The sequence below is a fragment of the Cheilinus undulatus genome, linkage group 13 (genome assembly GCF_018320785.1).
Source record: "Cheilinus undulatus linkage group 13, ASM1832078v1, whole genome shotgun sequence".
In the NCBI taxonomy this organism is placed as follows: Eukaryota; Metazoa; Chordata; class Actinopteri; order Labriformes; family Labridae; genus Cheilinus; species Cheilinus undulatus.
The window spans coordinates 17,850,374-17,864,610 of NC_054877.1; the positions used below are offsets into that span (position 1 = coordinate 17,850,374).

Consider the following 14,237-nt stretch of genomic DNA (forward strand, 5'->3'; position numbering starts at 1 on the left):
TTGAGTCAAAAAGTCTATGATATATGGTAGCTGTAAGCGTATGTTATTGTACTCCATCCTGGCGTGGTATCTGAAATCTCCACTCTACAATGTGCAGTTTTGCATGTGCATCTGTGTCCCTCTGTTAGTTCTGTTTTTGTCAGACACAGAACTGTGAGACAGACACAACCCATGAGTTGCTCTACCTTACTACAACTACTTTATCATCTGTTGTCTTCACTGAGGAGTGTTTCCAGTCAACTCACTGGCAATTTGCATCACTAACTGTAAACTTTTAAAAGCATAATTATAAACTAACGAGGGACAAAAGCGGTTAAAAAGTGGTGCTAAACCTCATCAGTTTGGTCGTGGCATCATGCATTCCAGCACAGTAACATGGCCGTTTGCAATACAAGGTGAATGGGATGAATTTTGATTGCAACAGTGGCAGCTGTATGCAAAATTATGATGTGCACTTTATACTGGTATACAAGTTGCCCTGGTATAAAGTGCTTTCCTAAAGTATTCAGCCCCCTTCACTTTTTTCAGTCCTCTTATGTTGATACTGTAGTCCAAAAAATATTTTATTCTCATTAATAAACACTCAGTACCTTATCATGACAAAGTAAAAAGAGAATTTTAGATTGTTTTGCAAATAAAAAAAAAAAAGAAACCTTATGCGTATTCAGACCCTTTCTAAATGCACTATATAAGCTGCAGCCAACTTTTTAGACTGAATAGATAGTACCAGTGTAGCTTGTACACTGGATTTTAGGACATATTGGAAGGATTCTCGAGAACCCATGTTATTTGTTGCATCATTTTGGGATATCTAGGCTAGTTCTCTAGTAAGATCTAGTAATATCTCAAGATCTTTATGAAAATGACCAAATGTATGTATGGGAAATAGCGTCAAAGGCATGTATGCATGTTTTCCAACAGATTCTGTTTTTTAAACACATCTGTTTTATCCTGTCTCTTTATTCAACTACACTTTGTTTCATCTGAGGCCTAAGCTGCAAATTTTGTCTTAACATAAATTCAAGTGATTCAAATTTGCTGGAATTTGGGTCACAATCTCTTATTGAGGTGATGGTGGGCACTGAGGCTAGACCAGTTGTTGATATAATCGAAGCCCACCGTGCATTAAGAGACATGCTGGGAGGAAAAGATGGCTAATGTTAGTTCCACCTCGTGGCACATCCAGCTTAAAACCGATTCTGTGTGTGGTTGAAACCTGTAGTAATTAAATAGAAGAAATTAGTAAAAAACTGTTGAAAAACAGGCACCAGAAACCACCTTTTGATTCAGTGTTTTATCTGACAAGTCAGAAAAAAACAAAGTATTCACAGTTTAAGGTGATGTGAGAAAATTTATGTTTGTAAAGTTGCATTAATCACAAATTCACATTCATCTCTAACATTTTCCTTTAACAGCCCTTACAACAAGCAGATCATCTATACATTGTTTAGGTGTTGCAAAGATTATTAATGCTATTTTACTAGAATAATTATGTGCAAAAGCTTAATGTTTACAATCAGAACTCAGTCATAATTCACAGTCCAATTCAGAGTCTCAGTCAACTCACAACCTGAAAAAAATGTAAACAAGTCAAAAATGTATGTAGCTTTTTACTCACCGTATAGCAATAAGACTCAGTAGTACTAAATACTCTTTAGACAAGAGCAAGCAAGCATCTAACCTCTCAAACTACAGCAGATCTTCCTGACAACTAGTAAAAATCTCCAAAAGTTTGAGCAAACAGTTGTAGCAAATGTCAAAAAACAGTCCCACACCATCTAATGCACAATTTAAACCCTCATTTTTAAAAACCATAAAAAATCAAATTAACAATAAATAAATAAATATAAAAAGGACAGCACAAGTCCTTGATTACTTTAGAAAATATGATGATCCAAATGTTGTTGTTTGCAGTCCCTCATCAAACATTGAGGTGTAAGAGTTTTTCAGAAAATCCACGTAGTTCTGAATGCTTTGTTTGTGGCTCTCTGATTGGTCGAGGCTGAGCTGCAGGTCCTTCAGACGCGTCTCAAACTGTTTCTCTGCCTGGAGATTCAGATACAGGCAAAACAATACATTCATCATTAATGTATAGGACTGTTGTTTCACTTCATGTGGTTGAGAAAAGCTGCAAACACTCACAGAGATCTTTTTCTGGCGAAGGAGCCGCAGTTCATTGTCTCTTCTGCTCTTTTCAGCTTCTAGCTCCACGATTCTGGTCTGAAGGACCTCCTCTCTGGAGACAGCTTTGTCTTTTACCTTGTTGATCTAAAAGGCAGTCAAGTCAAACATATTAGCTTGGATTTCATCTAGTATAAAAGAAATTATGAATATACCTTTGGATACATAATGATGAGTGTGCCTGCAGATCTTTCAATATCCTTTGAATTTGATTTCATTTCTGGGGTTCATTATTAGATTCAAATGATTCCCAATCTACAAAACATCTCATATTTGAAACAAAAAGGTTCTTATATCAGGATCTACAGCAGTCTGCTGCATACCAAGCTGCTACTAATTATTTTTTTACATTAAGAAGCAAAAGAAAACTTGTTATAGAGAGTAGTTTTTATATTTGTACTGGTTTTAGCTGCTGATTGGCTGCTTTTCTCCACCCCTACTACTCCTACTATCCCATTCGAACCCCAGCGCATGGTTCTACTCAAGGTTCCTGCCTCTTAAAGGAAGAGTTTTTGCCAGCGTTACAGGGCTAAACACTGCTGGTGCTGTGCGCATGATAATAAGCCCGGGTCTTTATTATAAAAGGCCAAAACAGAGAGCACGGTCTAGACCTGCCCTCTTTGTAAAGTGTCTTTAAATTAGTTATGAATTGGCGCTTTACAAACAAAGATTGATTGATGCATTGACACAATTTTGCAGTATTTTTCAGAGTTGTACCTGCTGTCTAACGTCTGATAAAGCCGTCTCCAGCTGCCGGCTAAGAGCCTGACACTCTGACGAGCGCTGGTCCAGCTGACGGTTACTGTAGCTTAGCGCTTCTTCCTGAGCAGCAAGTCTCCGGACCAGCTCCAGGTTCTCCTGCTGCAGCTTCTCAATTTGCCTACAAACACATGTTGTATTTTTAACTGAACAAAAAAATATTAGGACCAGAACATTTTAATTTCATCAACTAAAACTGTGACTTAAAAATGTAACACCACTACTTTTTTTCTACAAGGTCGACAAGACTTAAACTAGCTAAAAAAAAAACAGATCTTTGATGATAGAAACTCTAAAAAAAAAAAAAAAAAGTAAGTTCAGCTTTTGTCAAGGAGACGTAAAAAAAAACACTAAAATGTTAGTACTTGACTGAGGACATTCAAAGTTCATATTTCTCTACTGTGCTTATAATCAGTAAAAACAAGAGCAAAGATTGTTACAGAGCATTCAACATATATCTATCCATCCATCAATTTTCTACCCCACTTGTCCCATTTTGGTGTAGCAGGGGGGGCTGAAGCCTATTCCAGCTGTCCTAGGGCTGGGTACACTCTGGACTGGTAGCCAGTCAGTCGCAGGGCTTACAAACATATGACCAAAGTTACTTAAAGTATTGAAAATGACTAAATTAATTTTATACTTTGAGTTAATTAGTTCAAAGAAAATTATTGTGGGCTGCACAGTGGCATAAGGGGGTTAGCGCTGTTGCCTCACAGCAGGAAGGTTCCTGGATGGCTTCCTGGTCTGAGCCTTTGTTTTTGCATGTTCTCCCTGTGCATGCGTGGGTTCTCTCTGAGTACTCCGAGTTCCACCAAAGACATGCTTGTTAGGCTGACTGATCACTCTAAGTGTGAGTGTAAGCGTGTCTGGTTGTCTGTCTCTATATGTCAGCCCAGTGTATCCTGCCTCTCGCCCAATGACAGCTGGGATAGGCTCCAGCCCCCTGTGATTCCCAACAGGATAAGCGGCATAGACAATGGATGGAAAATAATTGTTTTGACTAAAAGTATAGACTAAAATGTGAGGACTTTTTATTTACTACAACTGGACTAAAATGTTTTTGATAGGGCTGGCGAAAGCTTACAAATTCTAATCACAATAATAATTTCGAAATTTCTGTAGTTAATTGTGATTAACTGCATCCTTCTCATTTCATTTTAAATTTGACTTCCTGTGTGGAATCAGACCTGCTTTTATAGGTAGATCGAAGGTTTCAACATGAACTGAACCATGGAAAAACGAGCTTGTTACGGATGTCAAAGAAAATAAGTGAATAGTTACATGGTAATTGTTTAGTAAGACAGTGTGTGGATGACTTTTGACTTGTCCACAGTCTGTGAGGGTTTTTTTTTTCTTTTTTACGTGAAATGAGAATTAAAGGAGTAATAGTAGGCTTATTTTACATCCCTGCAGTTGCAGGGAGACACTGCAGTGGCATAACCAAAGTGTGCTGAGAGGGACAATTAATCCTGATCAAGAACACTGAGTGCACCAATCATGGCGTTTTATATAGCACAATTAGAGCCCAACCGATATGGGTTTTTTTGGGGCTGATGCCAATACCGATATTGGGGGCTTAAAACAAGCCGATATCCGATATATTGGCCGATAACCGATATATCGGCCGAAATATGAAATAAGAATATTGATATACACAGGATATATACTAATTTAACAGTTGCATTTATCTTTGTTTATTTCACAAAGATACAACCTGAACAATGTTAAAATGCTGTATAATAGTCTTTATTAGATGATGGTGGGCATGTGAATTAACAGTTGCATTTATCTTTATTTCGCAAAGATGCAACTTAAACGACTGAAAACGCGGTAGTGCATATGCCAAGTCTGTACATTGCGCTGTATTGCTGCCAGGGAAATGCACTAAAAGAGAAGAAGAAGCTCACAGAAAACTGACACAAACTTTCTTCTAGATGCCCTTCTGGTTGTTCTCCGCGTTGGATTTAAGAACATATGGTGTATGTATTTCGCAGTGGTGGTAAAGGAGCATCAGATTTTGCTGTAAAAGCCATAACAAGCTCAGTAGCTTCTGCAGCACGAACACAACCCTGTAGTCTGCCATGTTTGGTTTGGTCGGCCCAGCACAGGTGTCTTCAGAGAGCTACACTGCATGTGATGTTCATTTCAAGAAAGGTGCAGATAGCACACACGGAGAAGAGCTGGTAGTTTACGGATTTATGCTCTCTGGGACCCGTTTTCAAAAAGTATTGTTTACAGTCACCCAAAACGCCATTTCTGTGTGGATTAAATGCTGATACGATAAAAAAAACATTTGAGTATCCTCCTGAATTCGTTTCCGTGTAGACAGGGCCTAAGTGGGGGAGAGAGAGCTGCTTGTGTGTGAGGGTGAGGGGCCAGGCACTCAGGCTGAGTTCAGCAGGGACACACAGAAGCAGATCTAGAAAATCCCCGCGCAGCAAAAAAGTTAATATATTGGCTACATATTGGCCAATGTAGATTAATCTGTGATACGCTATAATCGGCCCGCCAATCAATCGGTTGGGCTCTAATCACAGTCAATGAAATTAATCCTGACAGCCCTAGTTTTTGAGTTTTTTGTAAACTAAAACTAAAGTTTTGAAAATTGAAAGTGCCTGACATGAGACAAAAACTGAAATGCATAACTGATAAAATTAACACTGGACCAGAGACATGAAGAAGTCTTACTTTTGGACAGTAATCACTCTCTCTTGTAGCTGTAAATTGGCCTCACGAACGGACTCCTTCATTTCCACAGAGGACGACAGCAGTTCGGTTTGACTCTCCATCTGTTCAGGAGTAAAAATTCAGAATCACCTCCCCTGGTCATGAGTGAATAAAGAAAACGAGGCTCATGCAAAACTGTGTAGATCACAGTCTAGGGAACACAAAATGAGTAGTTTTCAAGGCAACATATCATCAACAACCGTTGAACCATATTGATGACTGACAAGGACTCTCACAGCACAAAACATATCTATAAATGGGTCTGCAGGTTAACTCATTCCACTGCAATCAGACAATCTCTCTGCAAAAACACCAAATATCTCACTGCAGGACCAAAACAAGACATGTAATAACACAAGGGGTTTCACTACCACCTAGTGGTCAGATGAAGGAAAACAACACTTTTACATTCTCTGACCATCATGTTGCACACCTTAGCCTGCAGCTGCCTAACAGACTCTGACTTTTCTGAGCACCTCCTCTCTGAGCGTCGCAGGTTCTCCTGGCACTCGAAGAGACTCTTCTCAGCTGAGTTCAGCAACTCAGGAAAAGGCTTCAGCTCATCCACACGCCCCTGCAGCTCTCGTCTTACCTGGGCTCCAAAGGATCGCAGAGGAAGTTGGATGTGGAGAATAAACAAAATATAAACCATAAAATGTGACACTGCTCTTAAAACATGCCTTTAGACATACATATTGTGCTATGATTCATCCTTAAAATGAGATTCATCAGTGGTTTGCTGCAGTTTACTGCTATGTGAATTATAGTAAGATGTTTGGAGATAGGAGAGCCAGGTGAAACAAATGTTGGGCAGTTGAATAAGAGAATCAACAGCCTGACTTGTCAAAATGCACTTGAAGAAAATCTTCCTGAATTGCTTTTTCACAAGTCTCTAGCATCAGGTGTTTCCTGGTGGATGGAAGAAGAAGCAGGACAGGGTACAACAGTATAACGACAATTTCTTGCCTTTATGTAAATGTTTTATGAGTGGTATTGAACATTGTGGTGAGAAGAGTAGCTTTATTACATGCAAAAAGAATGCACTGGATGCAAATGCTATTACCCCTGACTGGTCATTTAAGTTGGATTTCCCAGTATACTCCTGGTGTGTTTGTTACATTGGTTCAGTGTGACCTCACACAGCTATTTTAGTAAAAACTTGCAGGAAAAAATTGTAGGTACAGTTTGGATGAAAAATGTGTTCATTTTTATTCACATGCTATGCTCACCCTGAAACTTTGGTCGGATTTTCAGAACTTTAGTGCATACATGGAACACCAATAAACAGTCAAATTCATTATTGAAAATAAAGCACCTACCTAAATATTTTCATCTAATAGAAAGAGTTCTTCTTTATAGAGACAAGTGCTTACCTTGTCAACTTCTGCATCTTTTCCATCTCTTCTTCTCTCCGTCTCTCGCAAGAGATTTGCATATTTGGTCCTCAGATCGTCAACCTCAGCTTGAAGTTCTGCAGCCTGCAGATGAGAAACCTGCTATGTTACTCTACAAGTAAAAACTTCCATCTACCAAGACTGTTCCAGCTATCTAGACTACATTCAGACAATTAGAAGCAGGAGCACCTCTGGTATCACTCAATCCACCAGGGAAGGGAATACTTTAAAAATTTGTAAGACTAAGCATATAAAAATTAAAATACTTCTTCTGGGTTTTCAGGGTCTTCTCCTTGAAGAAGGTGCAAGCTGACGTGTTGGTGTATTTTGAATGTTTATAGCCTCATAAATTACAGCCCTTTATATTTTTTAAACCATCCTGAGTGCCTGGACATGGATAATTTATTATAATATTTTTTGGATTCCCTCCTTTAATGGGCTAACTTCAGAGTTAAATTTGGAAGTCTAAAGAATGTTTAGAATATACTGGTAAAAATTACTAGATTGTAATTTCTTTCTACACAGCACTCAAAGCACCTTTTAAACATTAAAACACCTCTCTTTCTTAGCATGCACTAAACTTCTTCTATTTCAGAATTATGGAGGCCATTGTGCTCTTGGGAACTTTCAGTGCAGCAGATTTTTTTGTAGCCTTCCCCAGATCTGTGCCTTGCAACAATCCTGTCTCTGAGCTCTGCTGGGATTTCCTTTGACCGCATGGCTTGGTTTTTGCTCTGATATGCATTGTCAGCTGAGAGGCCTTCTGTAGAGAGGTGTGTGCCTTTTCAAATCATGTCCAATCAATTTAATTTACCACAGGTGAACTCCAATAAAGGTGTAGAATCATCTCAGTAAAGATCAAGAGAAATGGGAGGAAACTGAGCTAAATTTCAAGTGTTTTTGCTTATGTCAATGTGAGATTTCAGTTTTAAATTTTTGATTAACTTACAATATTCTAGAATTATGTTGCCACCTTGTCATGATAGGGTACTGAGTGTAGATAAATGAGAATAAAAATGTTTTTTCTGGACTGTAGTATCGGGCTGCAACATAAGAAAAATAAAAGTGAAAGGGGTCTGACTCTTTTACACCAGGTGGCGACATGCCCCCTTTCAGCTAGTTATTCTTAGACCTTATTCTTCTAACCACTTGTCTTTCCGATTGCCAAAACATGGATAGCTCTGTGCTTTTTGTTTGAGCCCCATGCTTTACTTTTGGCACAAACATGATTCTCTGTATCCCCCTAGCTCAAGGAGACAACAAACACAGCTCCTGCTATGTTCAGCATTCATACTATTTGATTTCAAAGCCTAGCACAAAGGCTGTGGAGCATGAGCTGATTGCACATTCACATTAAGACCTATTGAGGTGTATATAGGTAGAGTAAATCCATCTCCAAAAACATTATCTAATGCAGGTGTGTACGTCTGGCCAAAAAACAGTAAATTGGTTATAAAAAGCGTGTAAACATGCTGAATGTTTTGTCTAGTCAGAAAATGGTCTCAAACACCTAAATTACACAAGAAATTGTGTAGTCTTCAATTTGCCATGCTGTTTTTAACGTAGTACAGTGTTGGCTTTCCATTAATATCCATTAAGTGTGTTGTTTCAATAAGGTGTGGTCAACTGTAAAACATGTGCCTAACCTCACCATCCAGTCTTAGCTCTAAAAATTATATCAAAGGAAAAGAGGGAAAGAGAAAAATGAACAGATGTCAACCTGAAATTGGTGCTTTTCTGTTTGATGTTTCATCTCCTGAGATACTATCTTCTCCTCTATGAGGGCAGACTCGGCCTCGGCCAGCTGCTGCTCAAGCTGAGCCACTGATGCCTAAAATCAAAAAGATAACATATCTATGCATCAACATTTTGGTGCTGTTTACATTAACGATTCTTGCATGTCAGCCGCCTGACAGGATGTACCTTGAGTGATGCATTATTGAAGCTGAGGTCGCCATTTTCAGCGCTGAGTTTTTCAATGCGTTGCATCACAACTTCATTAGCAGCGTGGAGCTCATCCTTCTCTTTCTGCAGCCTCGCTGTCAGCTCTGCAGTTTGGCTAAATTGATAACAAGCATTTAAAGTTCATTAGTGAAAACTGATTTCTACAGTTAAAAGAGGCGTGTGTAAAAGAGAAAAGAAATGACAGACCTTTTTAACAACTCTATATGAGCTGAAAGTTTAGCGTTCTCATCTGTCAGCTGCTCTTTTTGTTTTCTCCTTGAGTCTCTCTCTGAACGAGCATTGGCCAGTTGGACATCCTAAATCCAAACAAATAAAAGTCAAGAACAAACCCCTAACAGACAATTTTAATAACCAAAAGTAAAGTGTGACTTTCTACCTTTTCCTTCAGTTGTTCATAGCATTTCTCGATCGCTGCTTCAAATCTTTCAGCTCTCAGTTTCTGAGCTCTGGTGGCTTTTTTCAGAGATTCTTTGTCTTGTGCTGCCTTCTCAGTCATGGGGGTGATGGAGCTTTTCAGCTCATCCAACTCCATTTTTTGTTGTGTCAGAGTTCTCTCCAAAGTCTGGAAATAAAGTACATCTATAAAGATACGGTTCAATGCAACAACTTCCCTTCATAATATCCTGAAGAATGCAATTTTGTTCTCTTTGGGGAACACACAGAGGTTAGCAGTGATTGCAGGTAATTTGATTTTTACCTTACTGGTGTTGTTTTGCTTTTTGAATTGTTTCCATTAATCTAAATGCCAGTTTGGTTCTTTTTCCTTGTATTTGCTTATTTTTCCACTATTTACTGGCCTCGTTTTCAAAAATAGTGGCAAAGACTGACAGAGCAGCTCATGTCTCTCCCTGTTGGTGCTTCTTTCTTATTTGTTCTGTATTTTTGTGGATCCTGGTGCAATGTCCTGTAAGTCGCCAGGACCAACAGGACTTTGGTTTTGCACAATATTCATAATGCAATACATTCTTGGATTTTCTACCTGTGCAATATATATTGTATATATCCTATTGCTAGTTATTTTAATTTTGTCTGCAATGCAGTACAAAACTGACAGTGCAGTGTAAAGGTTTTAACTTTATTGGAACACGGATGCATGAATGCTGTGCACTAAACAACTTTCCCAATTTTGTTATTAACTAAATTGCAATACAGCTTTCTATTTTATATCCCCACTGAATCTTTGCTGTTTCGACATCAGAAGAAACTGGTTGATTATGGTGATAAAAAGTATTACTCTTCACACCCAAACCAGATCTTCCTCCACAAAATAACTTAGAGAAGGAACATTTTCAGGGTAAATTCTATCAAGCAGTAAATGTAGATAGTCCTAAAAATGTCTTATTTTTTTTACCCGTAGCTGCACAGTCAAGCGATTGTTTTCAGCCTCCTTGTTGCGTAGCTGTCCCTGCAGGTGAGCACGTGTCGCCTCCACAGACTTGGTCATGTGAACTGCACTCTTCATGTTCGCCTAAGAAGAGAATTATAGAGAAATACTTAAAATAAATCAGCTTAAAGGTCTATTAAAACATGTTAAACAAAACTTCTTTGCTTACTTGCTCTTCTCTCCGTTGATTCATCAGGTCCTCAACTCTTTTCTCTGTCTCACTCAAATCTCTTTTTAAATGCTAAAACAAGGAATTAAAAGCAACAAGTAAATCCTTTAGGGCTGTAATTAAGCATTATTTTTCATTTCTTATGCAAGATAAAAAAAAAATAATCAAAAAGTAGATATTCATAGCTCATATTCACTTGCATATTAACTAGGGACATAATGTGGCTATGCTACATGACTGAACATTTATCCAAAAATCTCCCAATTCAATCTGTGTTCAGAAGATATAATTAACCCTGATTAACCCTTTCTACTGAGAAAATCTTTACCAGGATGTGGGCTGATTCTCAAACACACAAACCAAGCTGTTTCCTTTCAGCCACAACATAAATGTAATGAGATACGCACATTATTTTCACTTTCAGCCTGAGAGATCTTCTTCAATAAAATGTCAATTTGACGGTCTGCATTTACTCGCTGAGCCTGTATGGAAAGATGCCAGTTATCAGTTACAAGTCATTTACACCTTTAAATCAGCGTTTCAAGGTTAAGATAATTTCTATCACTTCAATTCTTTTTCAAAACAGTGTGTTTTAAAATGATAAAATCCTCAGTCCTTTCATGGCTGATATTATCTAAGTTACCAAATATAAAACTATGAATATTCTGCCATATTCAAACCCAATGCTGCCATAAGAGAAAGACGGAGAGCAGCAGGGGGTACACTCAGATTAGTGAGTTGGCCTAAAGTTTTGGAGTCCTCTTGGTGTCCAAGTTATATTGGTTTTCTTTTTCTTACAAACAGACAGATACAAGGATGTAACATTGGCTAGATTGCAAACACGCTATTTCTGTACCAAATATTGGCAGTGTATTGTGCTATTTGAACCAACTTGCAAGTACTGCTTACTACAACCAAAAAAAAATCCTGATATTGACTTCCATTTTTTCTACAATGTATACAATGAAAGGGTATCTCCAGTCTTGAAAAGGTATTTCCCCCCTTTCTGATTTCTATTCATCAAACAAATTTTAATACTAAACAAAGATAACCTAAGTAAAATCAAAATGCAGTGTTTATATGATGATTTAAATAATAACCCCCCCTTGTTAAATCATGGATAACTGTGATTGACGAAATTTTTTTGAAAGCTGAGTTCAATTTAACTAGCCACACCCAGGCCTGATTACTGCCAGACCTTTTGAAGAAAAGAAATCACTTGAACAGAGCCTGTCTGACAAAACAGAGTATGCTAAAAGATTTCAAAAAAGCAACACATTATGCTGCCACCTAAAGAAATCTGAGAAAAGATGAAACAAATTCATTTACATCTTTAAGTCTGAAAAGGGTTACAAAGCCATTTTCCAAGACTGTTGGACTCAAATGAGTCATGGTGAGAGCCATTATCCACAAATGGAGAAAACTTGGAAAGGTGGTGAACCTTCCCAGAAGTGGCCAGCCTACCAAAAATAATCCAAGAGTGCAACGACGACTTGACCGGGAGGTCACAAAAGAACCCAGAACAACACCTAAAGCACTGCAGGCCCCACTTGGCTCAAGTAAGGTCAGTGTTCATGATTCAACAATAAAAAAGAGACTGGGCAAAAATGGCATCCATGGGAGAGTTCCAAGGCTGTAACCACTGCTGACCAAAAAGAACACAACGGCTCATCTCACATTTGCCAAAAAAAAAAAAAAAAAAAACATCTTGATGATCCCCAAGACTTTTGGAAAAATATTCTGTAAGGTGTGCATCCTGTTATATCTGGTGAAAAATGAACAGCATTTCATAAAAAGAGCATCAAACCAACAGTCATATATGATGATGGTAGTTTAATGGTTTGGGGCTGCTTTGCTTAGTCAGGAAATGGAAGACTTGCTGTAATTGATGGAACCATGAATTCTGCTCTCTACCAGAAAATCCTGAAGGAGAATGTCCAGCTATCAGTTTGTGACCTCAAGCTCAAGTTAACTTGGGTTATGCAGCAGGACAATGATCCAAAACAGACCAGCAGGTCCAACCCTGAATCGCTTAAAAAACAAAATTAAGGTTTTGGAGTGGCCTAGTCAGAGTTCTGACTTAAATCTGACTGAGATGCTGTGGCATGACCTTAAATAGGCCATTCATGCTGGAAAACACACCAGTGTGTCTGAATTAAAACAATTCTGCAAAGAAGAGTGGGCAAAAATTCCTCCACAGTGATGTGAAAGACTCATAAGTTATCCCTAACATCTTGTGTGCTGCTAAAGACGGCACAACCAGTTATTAAGTTAGGGGGCAGTTACTTTTTCACACAAGGCCAGGTAGGGTTGGATGTTTTTTTCCCTTAATAAATAAAATCATAATTTAAAACTGCAGTTTTGTATTCAATTGGGTTATTTTTGTCTAATATTGAAAAGTGTTTGAAGATATGAATCATTTACTGTGACTTACTTTGCTGAGCATACTCACAAAAAAATGTTTCTCACCAACCTCTGCATCTTGGAGCTGTTTCAGTTTCTGTCTAACAGATTTATTGATTCTTCTGAAGTCATCCAACTTCTCCAGCAAAAGTCTTTTTTGCCTTGCAATTCTGCGTTTGTCGATGGCTGAATGTCTTGAATCCTTAATGAGAAACAACAAAATAGACTAATGTGTCATGAATTTAGAAAATAATTCTAAGTGTGGGTATTTTGCTTTTGTGTTTAGTGTATTGGTACTGGATTAGACCAAATTTGATGTATGTAAAATTTCAAAGACATACAGCAAATTCATCCTCCATAGCATCTTTAAAGGACACAAGTTGTAAGGCAGCAGAGTTGGCAGCTGTTTCTGCATCCATCAATATTTTCAGGAAATGGCCTTTTCCATCAACAGCAAGATCTCCGCAGCTAAATGAAAACAAAGATGGAAACATTTTAAATCATTCAGGATTGGCTGCAGTGAGGATGTTCTCACATATCAGGATTTATGATCAGATATTAATTGTTGTAAGACCTCACCGAATGATGTCAGCCTCTGCGGTTCTTGTTTGGAGACTGTTGTGGGCATTGTTGGCTCCCCTTGGCTCCTGAGAGGTATCACAGCCCAGAGTACCATCCTCCCTGGTAGAGCTGAAACCAAGAGGGGGACCCTGGAGGTCATCCTCTGGAGACATGCCTCCTATTTCTGACACAACAACATAAAGTTAACGTAAATTGCAACATAATAAAAAGGCTGGGACTTTGAATTGTGCCTTGTCTCAAAGTATACCCAACCGTGATCATAATTAAATTTAAAAGTAAAATATGCCATACAAGCTAACTGAGGTTACTCCATAGCAACAGACAGCCACGGGATAAGTGGCCGCTAAGCTTCACGGTACATTAAAAACAGCTCACTTTGTTCTCCTTCTTCAATGAAAAACTGCTGACCTTAACGCCAAGAATATTAGAATTGAAACATCATGGTACGCAACAAACAATTTCATTCAAAACATAAATATCACTTACACTTTCACCTTGCGTCCGTTGCGAACAACGCTACTCCAAACTGAGGAGCTCCCTTCTGGAAGTTCAACTGGATTGGTTAGCAACGAGTCACGTGACGACGCTCGAATGACTTCCTTCCCGGTGACTGGTTCTCTACACAGAAGGTAGGCGGGGAGATATTTGATAAATTCTGAAACCAGCCAATGAA

General features: G+C 38.5%; 1 protein-coding gene across 3 annotated transcripts; it reads right to left on the reverse strand.

The window, feature by feature from the left end:
• Nucleotides 1-1,324: 1,324 nt before the first annotated feature.
• Nucleotides 1,325-14,180, reverse strand: LOC121520336 (outer dense fiber protein 2-like). 3 transcript variants are annotated; one of them, XM_041803729.1, is made up of 17 exons: nucleotides 14,051-14,180; nucleotides 13,562-13,727; nucleotides 13,324-13,450; nucleotides 13,053-13,184; nucleotides 10,987-11,061; nucleotides 10,580-10,651; nucleotides 10,378-10,494; nucleotides 9,403-9,588; nucleotides 9,213-9,322; nucleotides 8,985-9,120; nucleotides 8,782-8,892; nucleotides 7,041-7,145; nucleotides 6,101-6,259; nucleotides 5,629-5,729; nucleotides 2,899-3,061; nucleotides 2,143-2,268; nucleotides 1,325-2,046 (listed from the first exon to the last, which is right to left on the reverse strand). In XM_041803729.1, exons 2-17 carry the CDS (start codon nucleotides 13,714-13,716, stop codon nucleotides 1,873-1,875), a joined length of 2,049 nt encoding a protein of 682 aa, XP_041659663.1. In that variant the 5' UTR covers nucleotides 13,717-13,727; nucleotides 14,051-14,180; the 3' UTR covers nucleotides 1,325-1,872. The 3 variants fall into 3 exon arrangements, with proteins under 3 accessions (XP_041659663.1, XP_041659662.1, XP_041659664.1); XM_041803728.1 differs by having other exon boundaries at nucleotides 13,032-13,184; XM_041803730.1 differs by lacking the exon at nucleotides 6,101-6,259 and having other exon boundaries at nucleotides 13,032-13,184.
• Nucleotides 14,181-14,237: the final 57 nt, after the last annotated feature.